The sequence below is a fragment of the Varanus komodoensis genome, unplaced genomic scaffold, assembly GCF_004798865.1.
Source record: "Varanus komodoensis strain SLA01 unplaced genomic scaffold, ASM479886v1 scaffold16, whole genome shotgun sequence".
In the NCBI taxonomy this organism is placed as follows: Eukaryota; Metazoa; Chordata; class Lepidosauria; order Squamata; family Varanidae; genus Varanus; species Varanus komodoensis.
The window spans coordinates 9,297,141-9,320,391 of NW_025335468.1; the positions used below are offsets into that span (position 1 = coordinate 9,297,141).

Here is a 23,251-nt window from a genome sequence, read left to right on the forward strand (position 1 = left end):
CATGGTTTGATAAGGAATGTTCTGAGGTTTAAATTGAGGTTTATCATTAATATGTAATAGATGCGTGTACAGTTTTGCCTTAAGCATATTATCATCTTAAAAGTCACTATAAATTCCTGATAGTTCAGGAAAAGAATCTGCGCAAAGGCAATAGAATATTCTGATAAGTTCTTCTTCGGAAAAGAAACACTAAACACTTTTGGTCAATCATTAGAGGTGCCTTAGGCAATTTCTCAAGCTCAGTAATATGTCAAATTCTTGCCCTGACTTGAGGAACACATTTTCTTTACCTTTTAGGGAGCACAGAAAGCAAGGTTCAATAGCTTCCTTTCTTTTCTCCTTTTATGGTTTTTTGATTTTCAGACTGGACCCTGTGATACAGGGTGGAATTAAGATACATATTTTCCAAATAAATGCCTCCAGGACCAGATCAGTCATGCCTAAACTATTGAGAATTAATATTAATGACACTTAACTTATTAGCAGCCCTATTTACACAAGGTAATAGGACCACTCAATTACTTGATAACTAGTCTTGTAATAATAATTTCCATATGCAAGAAAGGAAATAAAAATTAGTAGTAGTTCAGTAGTTGATAATGGTTTGCCCATTATCTTAATAATAAACTTGAAGGAGAAAATATTCTGGAAGATGAGCAAGCTGGCTTTAGAGGAGATAGGTCAATGCTTGACCACTTATTTGTCTTAAGCCATTTATCAGAAAATATATATAAGACCTCCCAACAAGGCATTATATCTGTTTTTACAGACAAAATTTACTTTATCCCAGGGGATAAGCTAAGGACTAAGTTTTATTTCTCTTCTCTTGATAAAAGAATATTTAATTATGTGTTAATATCAGAATATTGTACAAGGAAGATGTGGCATGAAAGACTTCCTGGCTAACTATCCCTGTTTACTGAGGAAGAAAATCGGGGCTGTATACTTGGCACATATGCTATTTAATCTGTGCCCTAGGTAGCGAAGATCTTTTCCTCATTGGCCTTTCATATCTCCAAACTGACTACAGTTAGGATCCCTACGCTTAGGTATACAGATAATGCTGTTCTTCTTTCCTTTACCAAATTTGTCTGAAATGGATATTGAGAATATTTATGGGTAATTTATTGAAAATTTATTAACTATTAATATCTGTAAAACCCAGATCATGGATTTTTCTAGGAGTTTCTCCCTGAATAAGTGGTTATAGGTGATTAGACAATTTAAATATTTGAGGATTTTTTCCTAGTCTTCTGATTCTTTGGAGGGCCCATCTGATTTCTGCTTGTCAAATCAAGATCTAATAGTACCAAAGCTATAGTTAATTGTTTTTATGCTAGAGGACAGTTTATTTCTACTGCACTCTGAGTATTTAAAGCTAAAGTGTCACTACAATTGTTGTGTGGACGCCCAGTGCAGATTTTGTTGTTTTTCTTCCCACTTTAGAAACAAATATTCTGTCTTTTTATGTCAGCTCTTTGGAGTACCAAACTGTGCGCCATCACCTGTTTAGGGCTTGAAGCTGCCCTCTCATTGGTGGAATGTATTGCTTGGTGTTGGATATTCAGATACTGCTTAAAACTGGTCTGTGCAAGCTCTGAATCAGGATATGTGTTTCCTCTCCAGGAAGATCACTACATTAGTCAGTGGTCTAAAACTGTCAGAGATAAATTACAGATTCTGGGTTTTTCTAATAGTTTCTTTCCACTCAATATTTTTTACAAGCAAGATCTATTCTTGGACACTGATATCCAATCTTCCTTATCCGCTGCCTGCACTACCAGTTCCCCAATTTACTCAGGGTTGACTTTTGATAATCAGCATAGTGCAAAATATTTTTAAAAGTTGATTATTCTTAAATAAGAAGAGAGTCAGTGTGGTGTAGTGGTTAAGAGCATGGGACTGGGACTCAGCGGATCTGGGTTCTAGTCCCCGCTCAGCCATGGAGCCAACTGGGTGACTTTGGGCCAGTCATAGACTCTCAGCCCAACCTACCTCACAGGGTTGTTGTTGTGGGGATAAGATGGACGAGGAGAGATGATGTAAACTGCCTTGAGCCCTTTGTAGGAAAAAGGCAGGATATAAATCACAGTATAAATAAATAAATAAAAACAAAACAAAACAAACAAACAAACAAATATGGAATGACACTCGGCACTACCCCTCCTTCACATCTAATCCAGGTGAGGCAGTGTCGACTCTGAACTGGAGTCTGAGCAGGGTGATGGACTGGCCGAGGGCTAATAAATTGAAGCTCAATCCAGGCAGGACACAGTGCTATTGGTAGGTGGAGCCTCCATCCAGTGGGAGGATATCCATCCTGTCCTGGAGGGGTTGCACTCTCCCATAGGACAAAGTGCAGAGCTTTGGTGTTTTCCTGGGCCCAACTGTCCCTGGAGTCCCACGTAGCATCTGTGGCCAGGAGCACTTTTTACCAACTTCGGCTGATATCAGTTGCGCCCCTATCTGGATAGGCAGCACCTAGTAATAATGATCCACATTCTGGTAACATCGCATTTAGACTAGTGTGATACACTTTATGTGGGGCTGCCCTTGAAAATGGTCCAGAAATATCTGTTGGTAGAAAATAGGGCAGCCTGTGTGCTAACAGGAATGGGCAGACACTAACATATAAGTGCTATTATTCATCAGCTGTATTAGCTACCAATTGAAGTCTGGGCCCACTTTAAGGTGCTTACACTGATGTATAAAGCCCTAAATAGCTTAGGGCCTGGATACCTAAAGACTATATACACCTACCCGGATGCTAAGGTCATCTGTGGAGGTCCTTTTCTGTGAGTCACCTTTAAAAGGAGCCAGAAAGGTAACTATGAGGAGAGGGGCCTTCTTGCCTTCACACAGTGGCCCTGACAATGGAACCAGCTCCTCAGGAAGGTGTGCCTAGTGCTGACCCTTTGTACATCTTGGCGCCAGGTTAAAACCTTTTCATTTTCCCACTATTTTAACTGTTGTTATCAGTGAACAAATATGATGCACATGATCTTATACAAGAATGGAATATGGAACTAATTGTCCTTGTTGAAGCCTAGGCATAATTATACCTTAAGAATAGGAGCATATCTTGTCATATATAACGTATATAGGAATATACATTACGCATGTACCTATGGAATGGATATATTCAAATCTTGTGCTAGAAATACTGTAGTACTACTATTTTGTTCGGATCCATTTTATTCTTTTTATCCAAATTCAGAATAAAAAGTAATAAAAAAGGGAAAAGCCAGGGTCAAGAGCAGTAAATCCATCATCAAAAGTGAGACAGGATACCAAGCAGAAATGACATAACAAGAGTTCCAGCATTGGCTGTGCTTTGACGCAAGCTTTTAGGCCAGCTGGACAGAGCTACACGCTAACCAGACATCTGCAGGCAGTCTGAGGTTGCTTGCAATGCTCTGTTCCTGAGTAACACTTTTTATTCCACTGGGGCTTGGGCTTCAGTACCGGCAAACACTTCTCCTTTGGGGGCGTATTTGGGTCTTCTGCTTGAGCCAGCATCTTTCTCTAGGGCCTAGAGGTGGTTTCTCCTCTACCTCTGACTACATGCCATCCTGTATTGTGGGAGGATTGCTGAGGGTCCTCTGGCAGGATCCTGGGCCCACTACTCATATCCAGCCAGCTGTGTCCCTGACTTCTCTATATTGCGAAGGGAGAGGGGCTCCTGAGCCAAAGACAGATCCTCTTCATCTGCTGAAGTAGGTCTGTACTTGAGCCAAAAGTAAGGCCCCATTTTCTTCTGAAGATAAATCTTCCAGTGAAGAAATGATGGTGGTAGGCAGGGAGAGTGGCTCTTTCAAAAGTGTGTTGGAGAAAATTCAGAAGACTTCTCCAAAGTTGCATTCTTCTACTTAGATGGCCACAAGAAGAATTATTGCAGAACATTTCTGAGAAAAATCTCCTGTGAAATTTTCATTGAACTCCAGTTATCATTCTTTGGAGTTCAGCTTCTTCCTCAGGATCTTTTGTTACATTTCTGAGGAGTCATTATAGATATATCCGATCTCTAATTCAAATTCTTACAAACCACTCCTTCCTGAAAGGCTGTGTAGTAGTTTGAAGAGAGTCAGTGTTGTGTACAGAAGTGGAGGTAGTGCTGACCTCAATTTCCCAAAACTTTTCTTCTCCCATGAAAGAGGTTTCTATTTTGATGCCTCATCCTCAGAACATTAGACTTGTTCAGTGGTATTTTTGAGCTTGCTTTGCCTTTGTGTGGTGCCTGAGGGTCCTCTGTGTGCGTGAGTGTGTTTAATTTTGATTACACGTACCTCCATCAATTCGCAACCCCATAGCTGCCTGCACTTCCTGATCTGAAAAAGACCCATGCTATAGGAGTTATCTCATGAAATCTTCCCCTGGGCTTTAGCTTAGTGTGGGAAGCTGAGGAGGCTCCAGACCAACAAAGAAATGATTGTACAAAGAAATATGAGCATTCATGCTTCAGAACTAAGGTACGCAAAAGAACCTCACATGCTACTTTTTCTGAAATTATCTTCACTTTTCAATGTTTTGGGAAAAAAATCTCTGTCAAACTGAATGAGAATGGTCAAAGAAATTCTCAACACAGCACGAATAAAATGCATTTCTGTATAAATGGTAGTAACATTATAAAGAATCCTACATAAATCTGTAGAAACTGAAAAATATACATTGGTCTGCAACAACGCTGTTCTACTGTGTTTATACTGAGTGGAATTCAAACTACTGTGTGAGGACAAGGATATTTCAGTTCTCTCCTTGTAGTAGGAGCCCCATGCCCTCCAAAAAGCCCCTTTCCTCAAGTTCTAGTTGTCTTTTCAAGTAGCACTGTATGAGTTATGACAAGCTGACACTGGAAGGAAATGTTATCACCTTGTGCTTATGTTCAGTTCAAGAGCTTGAATCTAATCAAATGGTTAGTGCTTTGCTAGCTCAGAACTAAGTCTTTAGCCTTTTCAATGCTATCAGCCCAATCATCTGCAAACTTCCACAGAGGCTGCTTTAAATTTGCAAGATTTCAAACTTTTGAGGGGTGTTAGGATTTTAATGCTTCCTGCAGCGTGCTGATTTTTTTTAATGCAGTAAACTAAACTGGCTCTAGTAGCAAAGTAGAGGACTTAGTATAGTTTGTGAGCAAATTCCAACCGAATGTCAGCTTGCCTTGTTCAGGTTAAAAATATTACTGTGTAGTCTTTGCCAGTAATGACTGCATGTGAACTTTGTCAGACACAGGTGCACTATGAGCCTATATTAGCTGAAAAACTTTTCGTCAAAGTAAAGGAAAAGTTACTAGCCTATTGCTTTCTCAAGTCAGAAGAAAAACACCTACCCTTTTATTTGGGATTTGGGTTAAGATTATTGTTGAAGATAAAATGATGTTGCAGTTTGATCCTCCTGAACTGCTTTGTCTGATGTTATTAAACTCAAGGTGCTTGTCAGGTTGTGCATTTGCTGTGAAAATTGAAGTGCAAGCATCTTTCTTGGTCACACATTGTGGGCCCCATATGACCCCCAGAAGGCATGTGTAGCAGGTCCCCAATTTTCGTTGTTGTTCTTCTCCCCCACAGTGGTACAATTCTGGGAATTCAAAGGACTGACTCACTATGATCCTGGTTCCATGTGTGCTTTCTGGGTTTACATTATGGTTTTTAAAACTGGCTATTAATTAAAGTAGAATTAAAAGCTGAGCTCTTAAATTGTCTCAAAAGCTACTTAAACATCAGCTTATGAATTTCACTTAATGAACTAAAACTAAGCCTACACTGTGCTTGGAGTAAAAGCTAACCTTACACCTTTTGTATGAAAACATTTTTTTTTTCCTGTGAGCTATGATAGCATTGTGGCTTTTATCACACTTATTTATTTTGCTGCTTTCTAAACTTGGTTTACTGTAAATATCATGTTGAAGTTTTCTGCAACCACTTACTGCTTCTTTGCTGGAACAGGACTGCAAAAATGGTCAATTTCTAAAGGATTTTTTTCTCCTAAGCCTTAGCTCCTTTTCACTATGCCTTTGTTTTGGCTTCAGCTGATGACTAATTTAAATTACATTACATTATATTACATTATAGTCTTACCTCTACTATGCTATTTTTTTTCTTCTTCAGAGAAACCATGCCATGCAGCCAGTAGTTTGTCCAAAGATCAGTAAGTAAAAATATGGAAGTACCTTCTAAGCAGTGGCTGTCAGCTGCAAAATTCCAGTGCAAAATTAAATTTGCTTAAGGAAGTTGCAACTGTCCCACATTGAAAGAAGGTCAAGCTGCTTTGATATTGGGAATGTCTTTTTTGCACTTTGAAGTGCGGCAGAAATAAATACACACACTCTCTCTCATTCTCTGGGGGGTACATGTTCCAGATCTTGTGATTATCAGTGTGTTTCCTCCCAGGAGCATTGTGATTAGACAAAGGTTTCCTCTTTGCAGCTGTCTATCTAAAGGCATGCGAAGAGTTTAATTAAAGTGTGATACAATTCCAGAACTTCTGATGTAAAGGGTTTAATTATAGAAATGGGCTTTTGGCTACTGCATCCAAAACTTGACACACACTATGAACAAAGAGATGGGAGGAGATACGTAATTTCCACACCAGCACCAGGCATTTTATGAGCCTGAAATTTGTGCTGCATTTGTGATTCCATCATCACAGAGGTGAGGAGGCAGTGTGGGTCAGGCAGCTCGAAGAGAAACAGTTCCACAGCCAGCATCTGTAGGCATATTCCTTTTCCTGGGGAGTGAAGAGCCAGCTGGGGGCAGCTCCTGGAGATCTTCCAGTTCACTAGAAGAGTACATACCTTAGTCAGGGGAAAGTGGCAATTCTCAGTGGTGTCCCAGATGAGAAAGACTGGTTCTAGCACTTGCGCAAAGTCAGTATCCCAGGAGATTTCAGTCTAAGGGGTTCTGTTCCTGGACCATGCCACCTATGACAGCTGATGCGACATGTTTCAGCCGTGATGTCTGTAGTATGTATTCGGGCCCCTATAATTTTAATTCTAGCTTCAGAAGAATAGGTGTAACAGTCTGTTCTCACAACTCAAGAATTTTGTGGCACTTAAATGCATAAAGTATAGCATAAGTATTCATAGACTCCTTTGGGTGCATGAAGTATTATTCTAAGTTGCAGAATGAAGTTGCAGTCAATTATACTCTGTGAAAACTTCTGCCATCATAAGTGGATTAATTTTTAAGGAGCTACAAGACACCTGCCACGACAGACTAACACTGCTTCTTCTCTGGAAGGGTCAGTATTTCATTTCAGTCAGAAATATTTATATAATCAAATATGCTGCAGTTAGCCATGCAGCTGTAGTAGTAGCATCCCCTCACACTTCCATAATTTATGAAGGTGGCAAGCAGAAGTTAGATCAGAAGCTACTGGAAGATGTTTGGATGATTTGCAGTAGATCAAAAATGTTTGAATGCAACAACAAAATGAATCATTTTGTTCCTGAATTAGGCTTTTGAGACCAAGAAAGCCAGGATGTGAGGCAGTGAACCGGAAGTGGACTTTTGCATTAAAGGATTGTAAGCTCAGTTTAGATACTGAAAGCAAATTCCCGGAACAGAATGCACTGGGTCACATTTGTTCTTTATTTCTACATGTATGCCTTATGCACATACTTGCTGGCAGATCATGGAGTAATAAAATATTAAGCAGATTCCGCAAGTTAAAGTCTGCCATCAGGTATGGTCCTATCATTGTGGTAAAGGAACTGTAATGATGTATTTCCTTTGTAAAAAGGGCTAAGGCCAAAACAGATGTTACTTTAAAGGTGTATCTACAGCCAACCAAGCAAATGTGCTGGTAAATTGAAAGCACTGGTGACCTGACCTGGATCAGGGTGGGAAGGGTGACTAATAAACTTCTCTGACTCCAATCTCATGGTCCTGATCCACACTGGGAGCCCTGCACATATTCTAGAGTAAAAATTATGCAGCTGCTTTTGAATGTTTGGTTATATTTTCAGACAAATGCCTATTTTGACTCTCAATAATACCAGTTTACTCTTGCCCACAGTAGTTACTGGACCTGGTATAGCACTGAAACCGTGCAGCCATTCATTGGGATGCAAGAATGCCTGTTTGCAATACAGCTGAGTCACTTGCACTGTTGCAGCTGCGTTGCAGAGCTTTGGCTGGTTGTGCCTTTTTTTGGTTACCCCATCATATGACTGCTCCATTGGTTCTCATTGTATATCATACTTAACATAGTTGACATCTGTAAGTATGTTAGCAAATTTTCTCTTTGCTAACATAATTTATTACTAGTATCCTTTCTTTCTTTGGATTCTATCTGTTGTCTAAGTTAACTCTTCTATTTTCCTTTCATATTTCTATTAGATTCTGCTTGTATCTTGCTCTTGATATATTGCTTTAACCTAGTTTGAACAAGCTTATGCAGTGCACTGTGCATTGCAATTCTGCGCATGTGTGCTTGGAAGGAAGTCTAATTGTGTTCAATGAGACAGATTCACTACAGAAGTGTGCTTAGCATTCCAGCTTTTACCTAACTCCAGAACTCAGATTGGATTTCTCCAAATAATCCGGAAGATTCACATGCAGTTTGTAGACTTCCAGAAAATTGTTCGCTATTGTTCGATGTGTTTTTAGTGCCTAATGAAGTTATTCCATTAAATTTGGAACTGTTCATCCTTATTCACAATTGGAAAAGTTGAAATGAATTCTGAGACATATGCTAGCTGCTGTGGTAAAGTACATTCACATCTAAACGGCTGAAACTTCAGCTTACTGACGAATGGTATATGGGGTATATTGAAGTAGTTCATGAGGACTTGTTTGTTTGCCTTTCTAATGAGTGTCTCAACTTATTTTAAATGTAAATAGCGTAGCCTTTTGCCTGTCTGCAACTTCTCTGGCAGCTGTGTCTAAATGCAGTGACAAAAATCAATCCATCTCCTCCTCCCCCACTAGATTACTTATTGGGCTTATACAAGGCAAGATATTAAAAAACACTTTCGTCCGTCACCCAGCCACGGGCAGGGGAGGGAGAATTTGCCAGTTGCTAATGGATACCTGGCATTTTTGTGTATGACCATGAAGAACAGCTTGTGCACTTTCACCTCTGATGTTTCCTGAATAACGTGGGTCTCATTTAGGTCAATAAGCCTTTATCGAAACGTCAGGAGTGAAAAATGTGTCTTGGTGTAAGCCGACTGGTCGTTCTCCCCAGTTGCAGGAGTCTATAGAACAATCAGTGTTCTCTAAGCTTGTCTGTATGTCATGCAAAGAACTGGATGACAGTAACCATTGACTACATGTCTGTTTCATTGTCTTTAGGGCAGCCCACATTTGCATATTTGTCAGTGTTCCTGTTATCCAATGAACCATGGAGGGTCTTTAAAACACACAACTTCTGATGCAAATTTTACTCAGGCTACTTTTCTCCCCCTCCAACCCACACATTGCAAATCTGAAAGCACCCATAACTTAGCCTTTTCTTTCTTTCTATTTTCCTATTCTTCTTACAAAATTTAATTCTAATTTGCATGTGTGGCATTTTTTAGTGTAGCCTTCTCTTTTCCCTTTCTCAGAATTTGATTTTAGTTAATCACTATTTTCTTGTATTTTGGCATATTAAAAGATGGTGTTTGAAGCACATACATGGCATGAGGTTTTTTTTTTAAGCCACTTGCCTTTTTTTAAAAATGACCCAGTTGTTTTTTCTGCCTGCTTACTATCTTCATCCAGGATGCTGTGCAAACTAGTTGTTTTATCACATGGTGATGAAAAGGAGCAAAATGGGAGTCTAGAATAGTCAAGGATTTGTAAAAGCTAGTAACCTAAAAACTAACAAAATAAAATAGTCTTACTATTTTCATGTATTCAGTTGTTTCACTGGCAGCTAATTCTGTACATGCTTACTGAGAAGTAAGACTCATTGGCTTACTCCCAGGTATGCTTATAGAGGGTTGTAGTATTAGAATTACAGAAAGTTTTGATAAAATGTTCAGATAAATATTTGCAGAATCAATTTAATGAAAGGAAAAAGAGATTCCATTTTGTGCAAAACTCTGTTAAGGTATGGTATATTCTTTTTGGCAGTAGTTGTACTAAGTCAAATTTACAACATGTTCTGTGAAATGAAAATCCAATGCATAAAGCAATATTGTGTTGTGTTTTCTATACATTGTAGATGTGAAACATACACCTTTCTGAGATAGTTTCTGTAGTAATGCTGTTAGAAAATGAGGCAGCAATTCTAATGATATTTCTGTTCATTAAGAACCTTTGAATTAGGTGAGAATTTGGGAAGATATTAGTAACATCCAATTCTAACTTGCAAATTTGTTTGTTTTTATCATGTGTGGATGATCCAAATTAAGTGTAATCATTTTAAAACTTGTAAATGTCCTCCTGATTGTCTATACCTTTAGGTCTTTATAGAATCTTTTCTGAGTTTTAGATCTTCCATTTCATTTCCCCTGCTGTATCATATGAAAAGCATTAAAAGTGTGTCAAATTATTTTGCCTCTCTGTTTTCTTTAGGAAATTGTATTAGTGGTGTTCTTTGGAACAGAGTATGTGGTTCGATTGTGGTCATCAGGATGCCGCAGTAAATATGTTGGTTTATGGGGAAGACTTCGTTTTGCTAGGAAACCCATTTCTATCATTGGTGAGTACACATAGTATTTAAAAGTTTTGATAGAATAATATAAGTTATCCTGAAAAATATAAGCTTTTACTTTTTTGCATAATCTAATTGACTGAGTTTGCACATAATGGTTGTTTAACTCAGGAACTGGCAAAATGTACCAGGGCAAGTATGAGAGCATGCTGTTCACTACTTTCATTTTTGATTAACATCTTCTGGTGTTCACATCCAGAAGTGTGAATTGTTTAGGGTTAAACAACCCAGAGTTAATCCAGCAGTTGCCTGTGGTTTATTGTTGGGTAAAGCCTGTGTTGTTAATTGAGAATGGAAGGGATAAGTGCCCCACCCCTGCCCCATTTCCACTGTTAAACAAACTGGGTATTGCCTGTGATGTTTAAACTTAAACTTTTATGTGATGCAATACATTGCAGAAAGATCACATCGATTCTGTATAATTGGGATATTGTTTTATAAGGGGTATAAAAAGTAGGAATTCGTTCATGAAAGCGTTAAGTCAGGGAAGAGCTGGGTGTGTCAGTGCTGTAAAAGGTTTCCCATTTTATTCACGATATAGTTACCGGTGGAAATGTTTTGCACTGTAACCTTGGATGAATTTTGCCAGAGGACGGGCTGCTGCCTGTATCATATCGCCTGGCCATAAACTAGCACATTTTCGAAATACAATGAGTGTAGCATCAGCAGCTACTCGCAACTACCCCATGCTAAGAAATGTAAACATTACTTGTGAAACCTCTGTGGCTAAAATAGGTGACTGATTGCAAGGGAGAAGTGGCAGTAGGGAGGCACTTCGCCTCACTTCTTTAGCACAAATTGCTCACTCCTAGAATTCAGACGCTTATTTGAACTTTCTGTTCAACTTTTATTACATGCATTAACATATAATGTTTGTTCTGTCTGTAGACATGGAAGTAGATTAATCTCTTTGTTTGAATAATATTTGCTCAAATTCCATCATTTAAAAAAATGGAGATTCTTATCTTTCAGATATTAAGGTTTGGCAGTCAGTGGCATATACATTCACTCACTCACTCACATACAAAACCCTGCACACTTAATTGCAGTTTGGTTTCAGGATAAAACTAATTGTCTAAACTGTCTGAATATTATAAGTTGCATAAATTACATAATCTAAAGTATGTTACTTTTACTCTTCCAGATCTAATTGTAGTTGTTGCGTCAATGATAGTACTTTGTGTGGGCTCTAAAGGTCAAGTTTTTGCAACCTCAGCTATCAGGTAAAAATGTTAATGATAATTTAAAACTTTTTCTTTCTACCACTTGTACAAAAACATGTCTTTCCTTCTTTTTTCTCATAATCATTCTTGCACTTTTGGACTTTGTTCTCACTTTCTCTTGTCTTTTGTTTTTAATAAATATTATTCCAGAGGCATCCGGTTTCTGCAGATTCTGCGCATGCTTCACGTAGACCGACAGGGTGGCACATGGAGACTGTTGGGATCAGTAGTTTTCATACACAGACAGGTATGTAAAACCGTAGAAAGGAAGTGAGGGCAATAAGCACATTGGGCAGCTGGATACCGTGGACTGGAGTGGACAAAGTGGTGGAACCCTCCTGCAGCTCCCACCAATCCTGGCCAGCATAGCTAGTGGCGAGGAACAGTGAGAGCTGTAGGCCTGAACCTCTGGAGTATGACCATTGCTCACCCTTCTGTAGATCATCACACTGCTCGGGAAATGCCAGGGCTAAATGAAATCCCTTTCCCCTCTGCTAGAGCTCCAGAATAGTAACGTTGCTCAGATGTCCCTGCTGAAGCATGGCTGGGTACAGGGAGGAGAAAGCCCTCCCCTGCCCCTTTATTTGGCATATAATGGACTTTTGCATTTCATTGGAAGCATAAAGGCTAATACCAGTCTATAGCGAACATGTCTGGTTACTCTTAACAGAGGACAGAACTGGATGACTGCCTTCCTTGCCAGATAAGACGCTGTGTTAACTGTAACAGCTCCAACCAATGTTTGTGCCAGTACAAGGGGTGCAGCTTGATGGAACCACATTTGTGGTGTGGCTTTGTCAAAGGTCACAACACAGATAGATGCATAAGCTTGAGGAAAGTGTTCAAATCAATATATAGTGTGTCAGCAAGGTTGTATTCACTTTACACATTTTTGCTAAGCACATGAATGCATCACTATCGGATTATAGGTGTATGTTTCAAATAAAATAAATTACATACTTCTGTTTATAACATTTTTTACCATGCTTTATCACTAAGACCTCAAGGCAGCTTACAGAATTTAAAAATAACAAAACATAGAATGGAAACAATAAAAAGGGTCTGATAATCAAAACCTCAATCAAACTGCAGCAATCTATTCAGCAAGCCATTCATTTACATAATAGTTCTTAGACTTAAATGGAAACAAACTGGTTTATATTCAAGTATATTTTTGCCTTAAGGTTGAGCTATTTGTTTTTTAATGTTCAGTTGGTGATAGAGACAAGGCAGTGTGAATGTATATGAAAGCAGTCTAATTACTTTTCAAGTTCTAATTCTTAATTACATTAAATATTATACTGTGTGCCCAGTAGCTACTTGAAACTAATTCTAGGGAAGGTTTCTGTTCATATTATTATATCAAGGTTTGTTAAATCAATTGCACAAGCTTTTTGTAGATGTTTGCAGCCTTTATCCTTTTGCCTTAGTTTTGATTCACAATTAAACAGGAAGCCTTTAATTAATCATAGCTTTCTGTTTTGCCTGATCTCAAAGTATAGTTACCAGCTTTAGAAGGACCTGGAATATGAAAACCACCTGACACAGTGATGGGCAGCTAGTGATGTCTCTAGGCAGCCGTAGGGTATTTTGGAATTCCAGCTATGACCTCAGAGATGGAAATCTGCTCTTGGAGTGCCCCCTGCTCCCACCACTGTTACAGAAAGAGCCACGTGCAAGAGCAACCTCCGAGACAGGGTTTGGGGATGGTGGGAGGAAGAAGCCAGTGCCACCATATTGTGATGTATCCCTGTGGCACCTCAGCCTCCTTCCGCTGCGCCCCCCCCCCCCCCGGGCTGGTCAGCTGAAATGAGAAGTTCATCTGAACGGCAAGGTGGGGGAGCCATCAGGGTCACCTTGACCTCCATGTTCCTTCTGCCCTCCATAGGATGCCCATAAAGCTCAGAGAATGTAGGTCTGTGGGAATCCCAGTTAGATTGTTCCCTTAATTAAGTTTTACTTTACTTGTAGTCATATGATTGTCTTAAATGAGAGCCACAGTAATTTTGAAATCTGTGTTTCGAAAACAAAATAAACATACAAAAATATGTTGGTTGGCCTCTGGTACAATTTCTTTCATGTCCACCACAGTTAATCCTGAACCTCACACCTGTGTTTCTTGTAGGTTTAAGTATCAGTCTGTAACATTAATTTTAAAATTCAGACCACAATCCTGTACATTCTTACTTAGGAGTAAGACTGATTGAATTCAGTGACTAGGCATGGGATTGCATGGACAATGAATCACACTTCAGTCCTTTGTTTTGAAGACATGTTTGGTATATCATTATTGCCATGTTACATTCTTCTTTCTGGTTTCTGTGAATCACACGTATGGGTGCTGTACCTGCACAGTGCCCAAGTTCAGGAAGATTCTCCCAGCTCATTAGCTTTGATTTGCAACAAACTGGAAAAGTTAACTCTTTTGAAGAATTTGGGCCAAGAAAGTGGACATGCAAAATCAAAGTCTGTGGTATTCATTCTCTCTGGATGCCACCTAGCTCACTGACCCATCTCGTTGGGCTGAATACTGAGCCCAGTGTAGTGACTAAGCATGACCATCACTGATAAGTTTGATAAAATAGCTTCTAGCAGCAGTGTTATATATGTCACAAATAATCAATTCATTTGTTCTTGTTTTTCTCTCAGGAGCTGATAACTACCCTGTACATTGGGTTTTTAGGCCTGATTTTTTCTTCTTATTTTGTGTACTTGGCTGAAAAAGATGCCGTCAATGATTCAGGTGACCATGAATTTAGCAGCTACGCAGATGCCCTTTGGTGGGGAGTGGTAAGTATAACCCATTGATGAATATGAAACAGCTGGAATTTTGTCTTAATGTAGTACTTTTCAAGTACATAGAATGCCTCACCATACATGAGGGGGGACCCAAAAAACTCTGGAATTTATTTATAAAAAATTGTGTATTTATTTTTAAATGTTCAAACTTCAGTTACCTTCAAGTTCTTTCTGTTTGATGCAATACACCTATCAAAACGGTTTTTCCATTGCTCAAAGCAGACTTTGCACTCATCAATTTTGATGCCTTTCAGTGCTTCTGCCTTTTTTTTTTGTTTTGTTTCACCGCTTGCGCACTGGCAAAACGTTTCTTCATCTGGGGAAAGAAAAAATGCTGCACGGGGCGAGATTGGGTAAATAGGGGGGTGGGGCACAAGGGTCATGCAGTTTTTTACAAAAATTGCTGAACACTCAGCTGAACAAAATGTCACTGCCGCACGTTGTTTGTGTAAATCAGCCATCACAAAATAGGGAAACACGTTGAAAGTGCCTCAAAACAAATACAAAACCCCGCACTGAAGCCATATGCAGCCTCTCACAACAAAGCCAGCTGGGTACCCTGATGCAGATGAGTTCCTAGAACACTCGCCTAGTGAGGAAAGCCTGTAGTACAGGGGGTCTGCCCTCCAGAAGATAATTCCTGTTTTTTTGGGGTCCCCCCTAATACATGGGTGATGGGTGGGATGGGCAGAATCTGTACTATGGCTTCATTTGGATCTATTTAATTAATTAATTGAATGTTTTTATACACTGTCTCTATACTAGCATCTTGGGACAGTTTACAACAAACAACAAGTAAAGTGCTGGATGTTACGCTAAACCACTGGTTACTGTACAGAGAATGAACCTCAGGTTTGCATGTTTCTTCCTCCTTCTCTGGCTTGACTTCAAAGCATTTAGAGGCATTTGCTTCCATTGTAAATTAAACACAGTTTGTGGCTTCTGAACCTGTGCAAACTCTGTTTAATCTTAATTATGCTTTGCTTGCACTTCAAAATGCAAGCTTCTGATCTCATGGCTACATTGGAAAGGATGGAAGATGTACAAGCACTAAACTTCTTGTAATGCTAAACTTCAGTCAGATTAACCCACAATGGCTCCAGCTGTACCTTAAAATTATAGGATAGCAGAGTGGCTTCTACAGTTGAGCAAAGCACATTTATACCCAGAAATCTGCATGTGCTGAAGAAAGACATGGGCTGAAGATGTAAGGGTATGACTGTGTATCAACAAAGAAACAGTCATCTGACCTGTCCTTAATCTGCTGTTGCTGAAACTAAAAACAAGTGCTTTTAGTTATTATTATCATTGATTTTTATTTGTATTTTCTATTTTTACCTGTATTATTGTTTATGATTGCACTGTGAGCCGTCCAGAGAACCTTCTGGCTATGGGGTGGCATATAATTGCAATAAACAAACACAAACAAACAAGTGGTTTAGGTGGCTTTAGTGATACAAAAGGGCTGATAAGGTCCAACCAGTACTAAAACATAAGAACAGAAGAAAAGCCATGCTGGACCAGACCAAAGGTCCATGTAGTCCTGCACTCCCTTGCACACAGTGACAAACTAGCTGCCCACAGGATTGCTAAATCAGGACGGGTACAAGACTCTGCCTGCCCTAACTACTCAGTACCTGGCGTATGCAGGAATGCTACCTCTGGAGAGGGAGGTGGCACTTAGGCAGCAAGGCTAGTAGCCACTGATAGCCTCCTTCCTCATGAATCTGCCCAACCCCTTTTTAAAGTCATCTAGATTGGTGTCCATCACTACTTTCCATGGCAGTGAATTCCATAGATTAATTATAAGTTGGGTGAAGAAACATTTTCTCTTGTCTGTCCAAAACCTTTCCCTGGTCAACTTCATAGGATGACCCTGGATTTGAGTGTTATGGGAGAAGGAGAAAAATGTCTCCCTCTCTATTTTCTCTATTCTGTGCAAAATTGTAAACACTACTATCATGTCCCCCCTTACTTGCCTTTTTTCCCCTAGGTTGAACCATCTCAATTGTTGCAGCTGCTTCTCATTTTTGTTTTCCTTCTCTGTACTTTTTCTAATTCAATAATGCCTTATTTAAGTGAGGCAATCAGAATTGGACACAATATTCTTAGTCCAGTTGTACCAAGGGGAGGAAAAACTTGGCAGGTGTATTTTCTTTTCCATTCCTAATTCGGCCTACCATCTAGCTTGACTTTTTTCACAGTGGTTATGCCTTGGGCCAACGTTTTCATCAAGCTGGCCATGTTCCATGCCCAAGATCCTTTTCTTGCTCAGTCACTATAAGTTCTGATCCTATTAGCATACTTGTAGTTGGGATGTTGTGATGCTTGACAACAAGCATTACTTTAATCTTATATTTAACTTCATTTGCCATTTTAATGCTCATCCCCCCCAGTTTGGTGGGATCCTCACAATCCCATATGATTTCAACCGTTCTAAATAAATTGGTGTCATCAGCAAACTTGAGCACTTCACTACTTACTTCTTATTCCAGATCATTTACAAATAGGTTGAAAAGAATTGGTTCTAATACTGGAGCTCTATCTTCACTGCTTTTGGTCCTAAAAAACCCCCACTATCTGTGTCTGGAATGTATTCTGCATCCTGCCTTGTTGCTGACTTTCAGAGCACTGCCTCTAATTCTGGTTTTGTTTATTCCCCTGTAGTGTCTGTTCTGAAACTTCCACTTTGCTCAGGGCAATTAATGCCACTTTAAGTTGTCACTAAGTGAGCCTCAAATGAAATCTGATTAGTATAAGCAAAGTGATAGAGGCGACAAGTGTTTTCTGGAGGTGCAGGCATCCTGGCCAGCTATGTGTCCAGTTGATGCCCAAGCATATTTGGACAGTGGGAAATAGCCTTGCTAAATGAGCAGATCCAGTTTAATAAAGAAATGGTTTACCAATACTTCTCTACTTAGTTGAGAAACAGCATGGCAGTTGCAAAACTGTATCAGATTTATATAGCTTTTTATGTAAACAACATGGGGACTGCAGGTGGCGCAATGGTTTAAACCACTGTGCTGCTGGGCTGGTTGATCAAAAGGTCACCTGTTACAACAGAGTGAGTTCCCATTGCTCCGTCCCAGCTCCTGCCAACCTTGCTGTTTGAAAGCATGCAAATGCAAGTAGATAAAAAGGTACCACTTCGGTGGGCAGGTATCAGCGTTCTGTGCACTTCGGTGTTTAGTCATGCCAGCCACACGAACATGGAGACTGTCTGTGGACAAACGCTGGCTCCCTCGGCTTGGAAACGGAGATGAGCACCATCCCCTAGAGTCAGGCATGACTGGACTTAATGTCAAGGGGAAACCTTTACCTATGTAAACAACACGAGTCACAGTATAGCTATAGCTTTACAGTGTAGCTATCATGGCTACAGATTTCTATAGAGTTAGATTTTAGTATTGACATATAAAACCTAAACAACTCAGGACTAGGTTAATTGAAAGTTCATATGTCTTTTCATAGACCACTGCAATATTCAAGGTGCCTTAGGGTCCATTCCATGCCGTGTAGCTCTCTTTCTGGCAATGGGCCTTCTCTTGAGTAGCCACCAGGTGGCCTGGATGACATGCCCTATGCAGTACATCAGGCACCAATAATCTTGGATGTTTATCTGCTGACTCTGAGTTTCCACAGCCATTCATTTTAAGACTTGTTTTATAGTGTCTTATAATTTGTGTTGTAGTGTTGTGTTTACTAAATTATAGAAAATTACTTTGCATTTTTTAAAAGATGGGAATCAATATAAAAATATTTTATAGAAATAAATGCATAAAGAAATAACATGGAGTGCCCTGTATTCATTCTGGTTAAACGCTTTTATATTTGAATATTAGTACTTCAGCTTTATTTTCCTTAAACTGCCTTATGGAGTCTTATCACTTGAAAATCCACAAACTTCATGTAAGTCCTTTTAATCCACACACTTTGAAGTCCTTGCAGTTGACCACACTTGCAGTTAATCAAGCATTTTACATATTTACTTACAGGCAAATTCCAGAGAAGTTGCAAAAACAACACAGAGTCTTCTGGCACCACAAAGACAATCAGAGTTATTCTGGACTAGGCATTGTTGTGTAACACATTTCTGAGCTCAGGTTCACAAAGGTTCATGCCATAGTAAACTTGCTAATGTTTAAGGTGTTACAAACTTCTCTGCTATATTAGCCTAGTATATGTGAAAATATATTAGCATAGTATATGTGAATGCACACATGCACAAGCCTTTAATACTGCAATTCAACATGAGTATTTGTTAACACATCACTCTTATCTTGAATCTGGCTTTTCTTTTGTTTGCGTCATTGTTCTTTGTGACCTGTCTTTATATAACTTTCAAGTATACCATCCTTTGCTGGCAAATTATTTTCTCAAAGATTCAGCACTGCCAAATGCTTACTCCTCTGGTTGTTGGGGGAGCAAGTACATCATTCTGTGGATAATACCATTGTAAAACTATCCAGCTGATCAAACAAAGCTGTTCTAATATTCTTTTTTCATACGTTACAATCCTAGTGTTAAAGCAGCAAATACAATTGTACTATACCGGTTTTCAGGAATAAATAGCTTCTATTCAACCACTCTCTTACTTTGTAAAGAAAATATATTTCAAAACAATATGTGTTGAGCTTACTGAGCAGAAAATTAATAGGTTAGCTACATTATGATTGTTCAAGTTAGGGAAATGAAAATAAAATGCCTGATTCTTCCCTTTCAAAGTTTGCTTAATTGTTAGCACAATATTTTGGGAATTTCTGTCTCAGTCCTAATGAAATTAATAAAGAATGGTGCAAGATAGCTCAGTGGAGTCTTTTTCAACTCTAATGTAAGAACTAGTTCAGGACATGCTCCAGTTGCCAGCTGTCTAACAGAAAAAATGCTGGACTATAGAGACTCAGGTCTGATCCAGTAGGAAAGTCCTTACATTCTGGTATTCCCACACAGATCATCTGGTCCCAGTCATCTCCACTATGGTGAATAGTTAAAGTATAGTATAGTATAGATAACATGGTTTAAATGTACATTTATACATACAAATATGGATTTGCACATTTTATGCAAATCTTTGTCTCATTTGTTGGTAATTCTCTTTTTCCCTCTTCACCTGCTTTGTAAAAGAATAAGTGATAGGGATGAACAGATCAGCTTGTTCCTGGCCCATATCATTTTGTACATATTCACGAGTCTATTTTTTGTATAGACCCTTGTATTTTAAAAAATCTGCATAGAAATTTATATTTAAATATATATTTTGGAACATGTTTTCCTCACAAAATATGCATTTCTAAGGGTACAGGCAAACTCTACAGATCCCAGTAAGGCTGGCTGCGGGGTGGTGGTGGTTCTAAGACATTTTTCTGTTTAAATATGCATAGGATTGTGACCTTAGTGTGTTTTATTGTATTTATTCTGAACATGGATAAATAACGTGTATTGGCAATTAATTATTGGTCCAACCCTTTGTGACCAATACTCTAGCATACTCCAGTCAGCATAACATAGCTGGTTGGAGCATGCTGGGAATTGTAGTCCTTGTTTCTCCCTCAAATGCTTAGCTTTTCACCCTAAACCAGTTGCAGTTTTGTCCTAACTGCATTACAAAATTTGAAAATACCCTGTAAATGAGTCCATGTCATATTTTCCCCATTCACTAAGATTCCTTTAAATCATAGGCATGTAACAGCAGGTATCTTGATATAAGGAAAACCAGCAATAGAGTGTTCATTTTGAGTTGGACTGGAAAGGTTTTCCCTAAAGAGAAAAGTGGGGCTTGGGCAAGCTGCCCATAGCTCTGAAACCTCATGCACCGTAAAGTTTTCCAAGTCATGAAAGTCTAAATTAATACTTTAGATTTATAGCATGTTAACATGAACTATGTTGTAATTCAATTTCCTCTTCTCTTTTCCTTCTCCTGAATTAATTTTCTTCCATACACAACTACCCTATAATGATAGGTTTCTTTCTTATACCATATATGCATATGTTTGTAGAAATATACAAGTTAGGTTAGGACAACAGTTATTTAAATATTTCTGATTGTATGAATTAGATACTAACACCCTCTTTGTTCCCATTTTTAAAAATTTTTTCTGAGTCTCAGAACTGTACAATTGGGTGTCGCTGCTGCTTTGACCTTTTGCAAGCATACTGTTGCAGCTGTCCATTATGTGTAGTCTTTCCTGGCCAATTTACTTGTATGTTGTATGTTTAAACTGTCAAAGGCAAAGTGGAGTAGTCAATATACAAGGAACTTAACAATATGAGTTTTCCTAATGGCTAACTTTCTCACAGCTGCAAAGGATCGGGGTAGGAACACTAGTATAGGAAAAGAAGGAGCCATTGATGCAATTCAGAAGCCCCCAAATTGTGTTGATGAGGAATAGAAAGCCAACATAGAAAGTGCACCAAAAGAAGTGGGGTAGAAGTATCTATCCCTTGCCTTTTCAGTGTGGACTGACAGATCTAAGTGTTGTCACCTTTTCAACACTGCCTTGAGTATGCGGCTACTCCAAAAGGAAAGGGTGATATTAACTCCCACTCTTGTAGCACTTTTTCAGAGCATTTACTGCTGAGGTTTTTGTGGTTCCCTAAAGTTAAAAAAGTGTGGTATGCAATGGGGGTGGGTCAGGTGGAAATATGCTGGTGTCCATTCGTTTCATGCCATTTTGCTACCTTTAAACCATTTGATTTTAAAATAATGAAATGTTTATATTCATATTCATGGATTGTGAATGAAATGGGAAGGGAAATGGGATGGAGAAAATGGGGCACCAGTGGTACCTGCACCTTCTCCCATGGAACATTATTGATGCAGTTCTGTTAAACCACAGTAAGAAAAGGAGCCATAAAAGAGGCGGGGAGTTGATACCTTCCCTTCCTGTACTAGCTGCAGGCTCAGTGAAGTGTTAAAAAGGTAGACGACACTGAGAATTGACTGTTCAACACTTAAAACAGAGATAACTACTAAGTGAGAAACATTGCTCATTCTTATGGTGCCCCCCCCACTTTTCCCATTGTTTCCCCCCTTTCCATCACTTCTCTGTGGTGCAAATAGGCTCCCCTTACAAACCTCTCCGTCCTTGTCACAATTTAGCTTAAATACACACTCAGGTTGTCAGTTTTCTTGTATGTTCTTTATCTCCAGTGCTCCCTTTGTCAGCTGAAACATACAAGGAAATTGACCAGGCAAGGCTACACATATGGGAGAGCTGCAAAGACCACTGCCAACAGCAAAATATTACTTCTAGGAACAAAAAGGGATGGTAGACAAGTGACGGCCAGACCAAAGTGCTGTCTGTGCCTCAGTGGGGCAGCAGTGGTGGTGGCATAGGCAAGACTGTGAAGAATGGTAAGGGGGTTTGCTGCTCCTTCCATGCATCCCCATAGCTGATCCTGGCAGCCCACAATGATATTGCTGTCCTGGGTTCGGATGACACGACAAGCAGTTGGGGTATGGACAACTCCTAGATTAAGCTACGGATTGGTGGAGTGGCTTGTTTGAGAAAAATAAACCACTCCGTGGAAAGTTGTCCACTTTAGGATGAATCCAGTCAATAAATATTCAACTATGAGGGTTAAACACCTAGAGGGACTGACAGTGGTGGCTACCTTGTAAATGAGCAAGATATCAGTGGAGCCCAGCCTTCTCCTCGGTTTGCATGCTCCCATTCTCCCTGCGGCAGCTGAAAGGAGGAGTTTCATTTCTGCTTTTAACCACAGCGTCCCATACCATTTGAAAGTAGGAACAGTGATTAATGTTAAATAGGGCTAGTTTAAAGCAAACAAGCTTCAGAGACTATGATTTGTTGTTGATTCGTTTTAAGCTAACTGTAGTTCAAATTAACCACAAATGGTTGATCCAGATGACACTACAAACTGTGCATGAAAGTGGAAGCAAACATTTTCTCCATGCCATGTGGAAGGAAAAGGGGGGAGCAGGGAGCATGCAACCCCTAAAGGAGGCTACACTTATTCACATTTTGCTAAATGAGGGTGTAGCCTTCTTGGTGTAAGATTGCAACTGCCATCATCACTCAACACTAGTTATGTTGGTTAGAGTTGATGGAAATTGTAGTCCACCAACATCTGGAAGGCCATACATTCTCCAACACTGTAGTAACCCATAGCTCATCATGATGTCCAAATATTTACCAGAAAGTCAAGTCTGTAGTTTCTAAGTGTGACAGTGGAATACAGCTTTCTGAACTCTCTGAATGCAAAGAATTAGAACAGCCCCAAGATTTAGAGGGTTAATGTGTTTTAGCAATAGCTCAGAAAGACCTATCATGATGTCAACATTGAGGTTTTAGCAAACATTCCAATACCCTTTTAGTTATTACTCTATCCTTAATTGCTTTTTATGTCTCATTGTTCAACTAGCAGTTTTCAGCCAGAAGAGAATTCTACCGCACATACCTTCTTTTCTGCTTTCTAAATCCACTAAAATGTTTAAATTGAAGACAAACTAGGAACTAGTGAATACTGCTAAAACCAGCTAGAATCACATCCTACTGCAGGAGACTAAGTTTGTATAATGAGCTAGAAAGAATAATTAGAAAGTTAAAAGGTCGGTGGAGCAGGAC

The 23,251-nt window shown here is 39.3% G+C and overlaps 1 protein-coding gene across 3 annotated transcripts in view; it reads left to right on the forward strand.

Moving 5' to 3' along the window:
* Positions 1-23,251, forward strand: part of KCNQ1 (potassium voltage-gated channel subfamily Q member 1) — a 386,754-nt gene that overhangs the window by 98,458 nt on the left and 265,045 nt on the right. For all 3 annotated transcript variants that reach the window (XM_044425571.1, XM_044425572.1, XM_044425573.1), the window contains exons 3-6: positions 10,503-10,629; positions 11,786-11,864; positions 12,015-12,111; positions 14,514-14,654. In XM_044425571.1, coding sequence (XP_044281506.1) covers positions 10,503-10,629; positions 11,786-11,864; positions 12,015-12,111; positions 14,514-14,654 — 444 coding nt within the window. The remainder of the gene's footprint in view (positions 1-10,502; positions 10,630-11,785; positions 11,865-12,014; positions 12,112-14,513; positions 14,655-23,251) is intronic.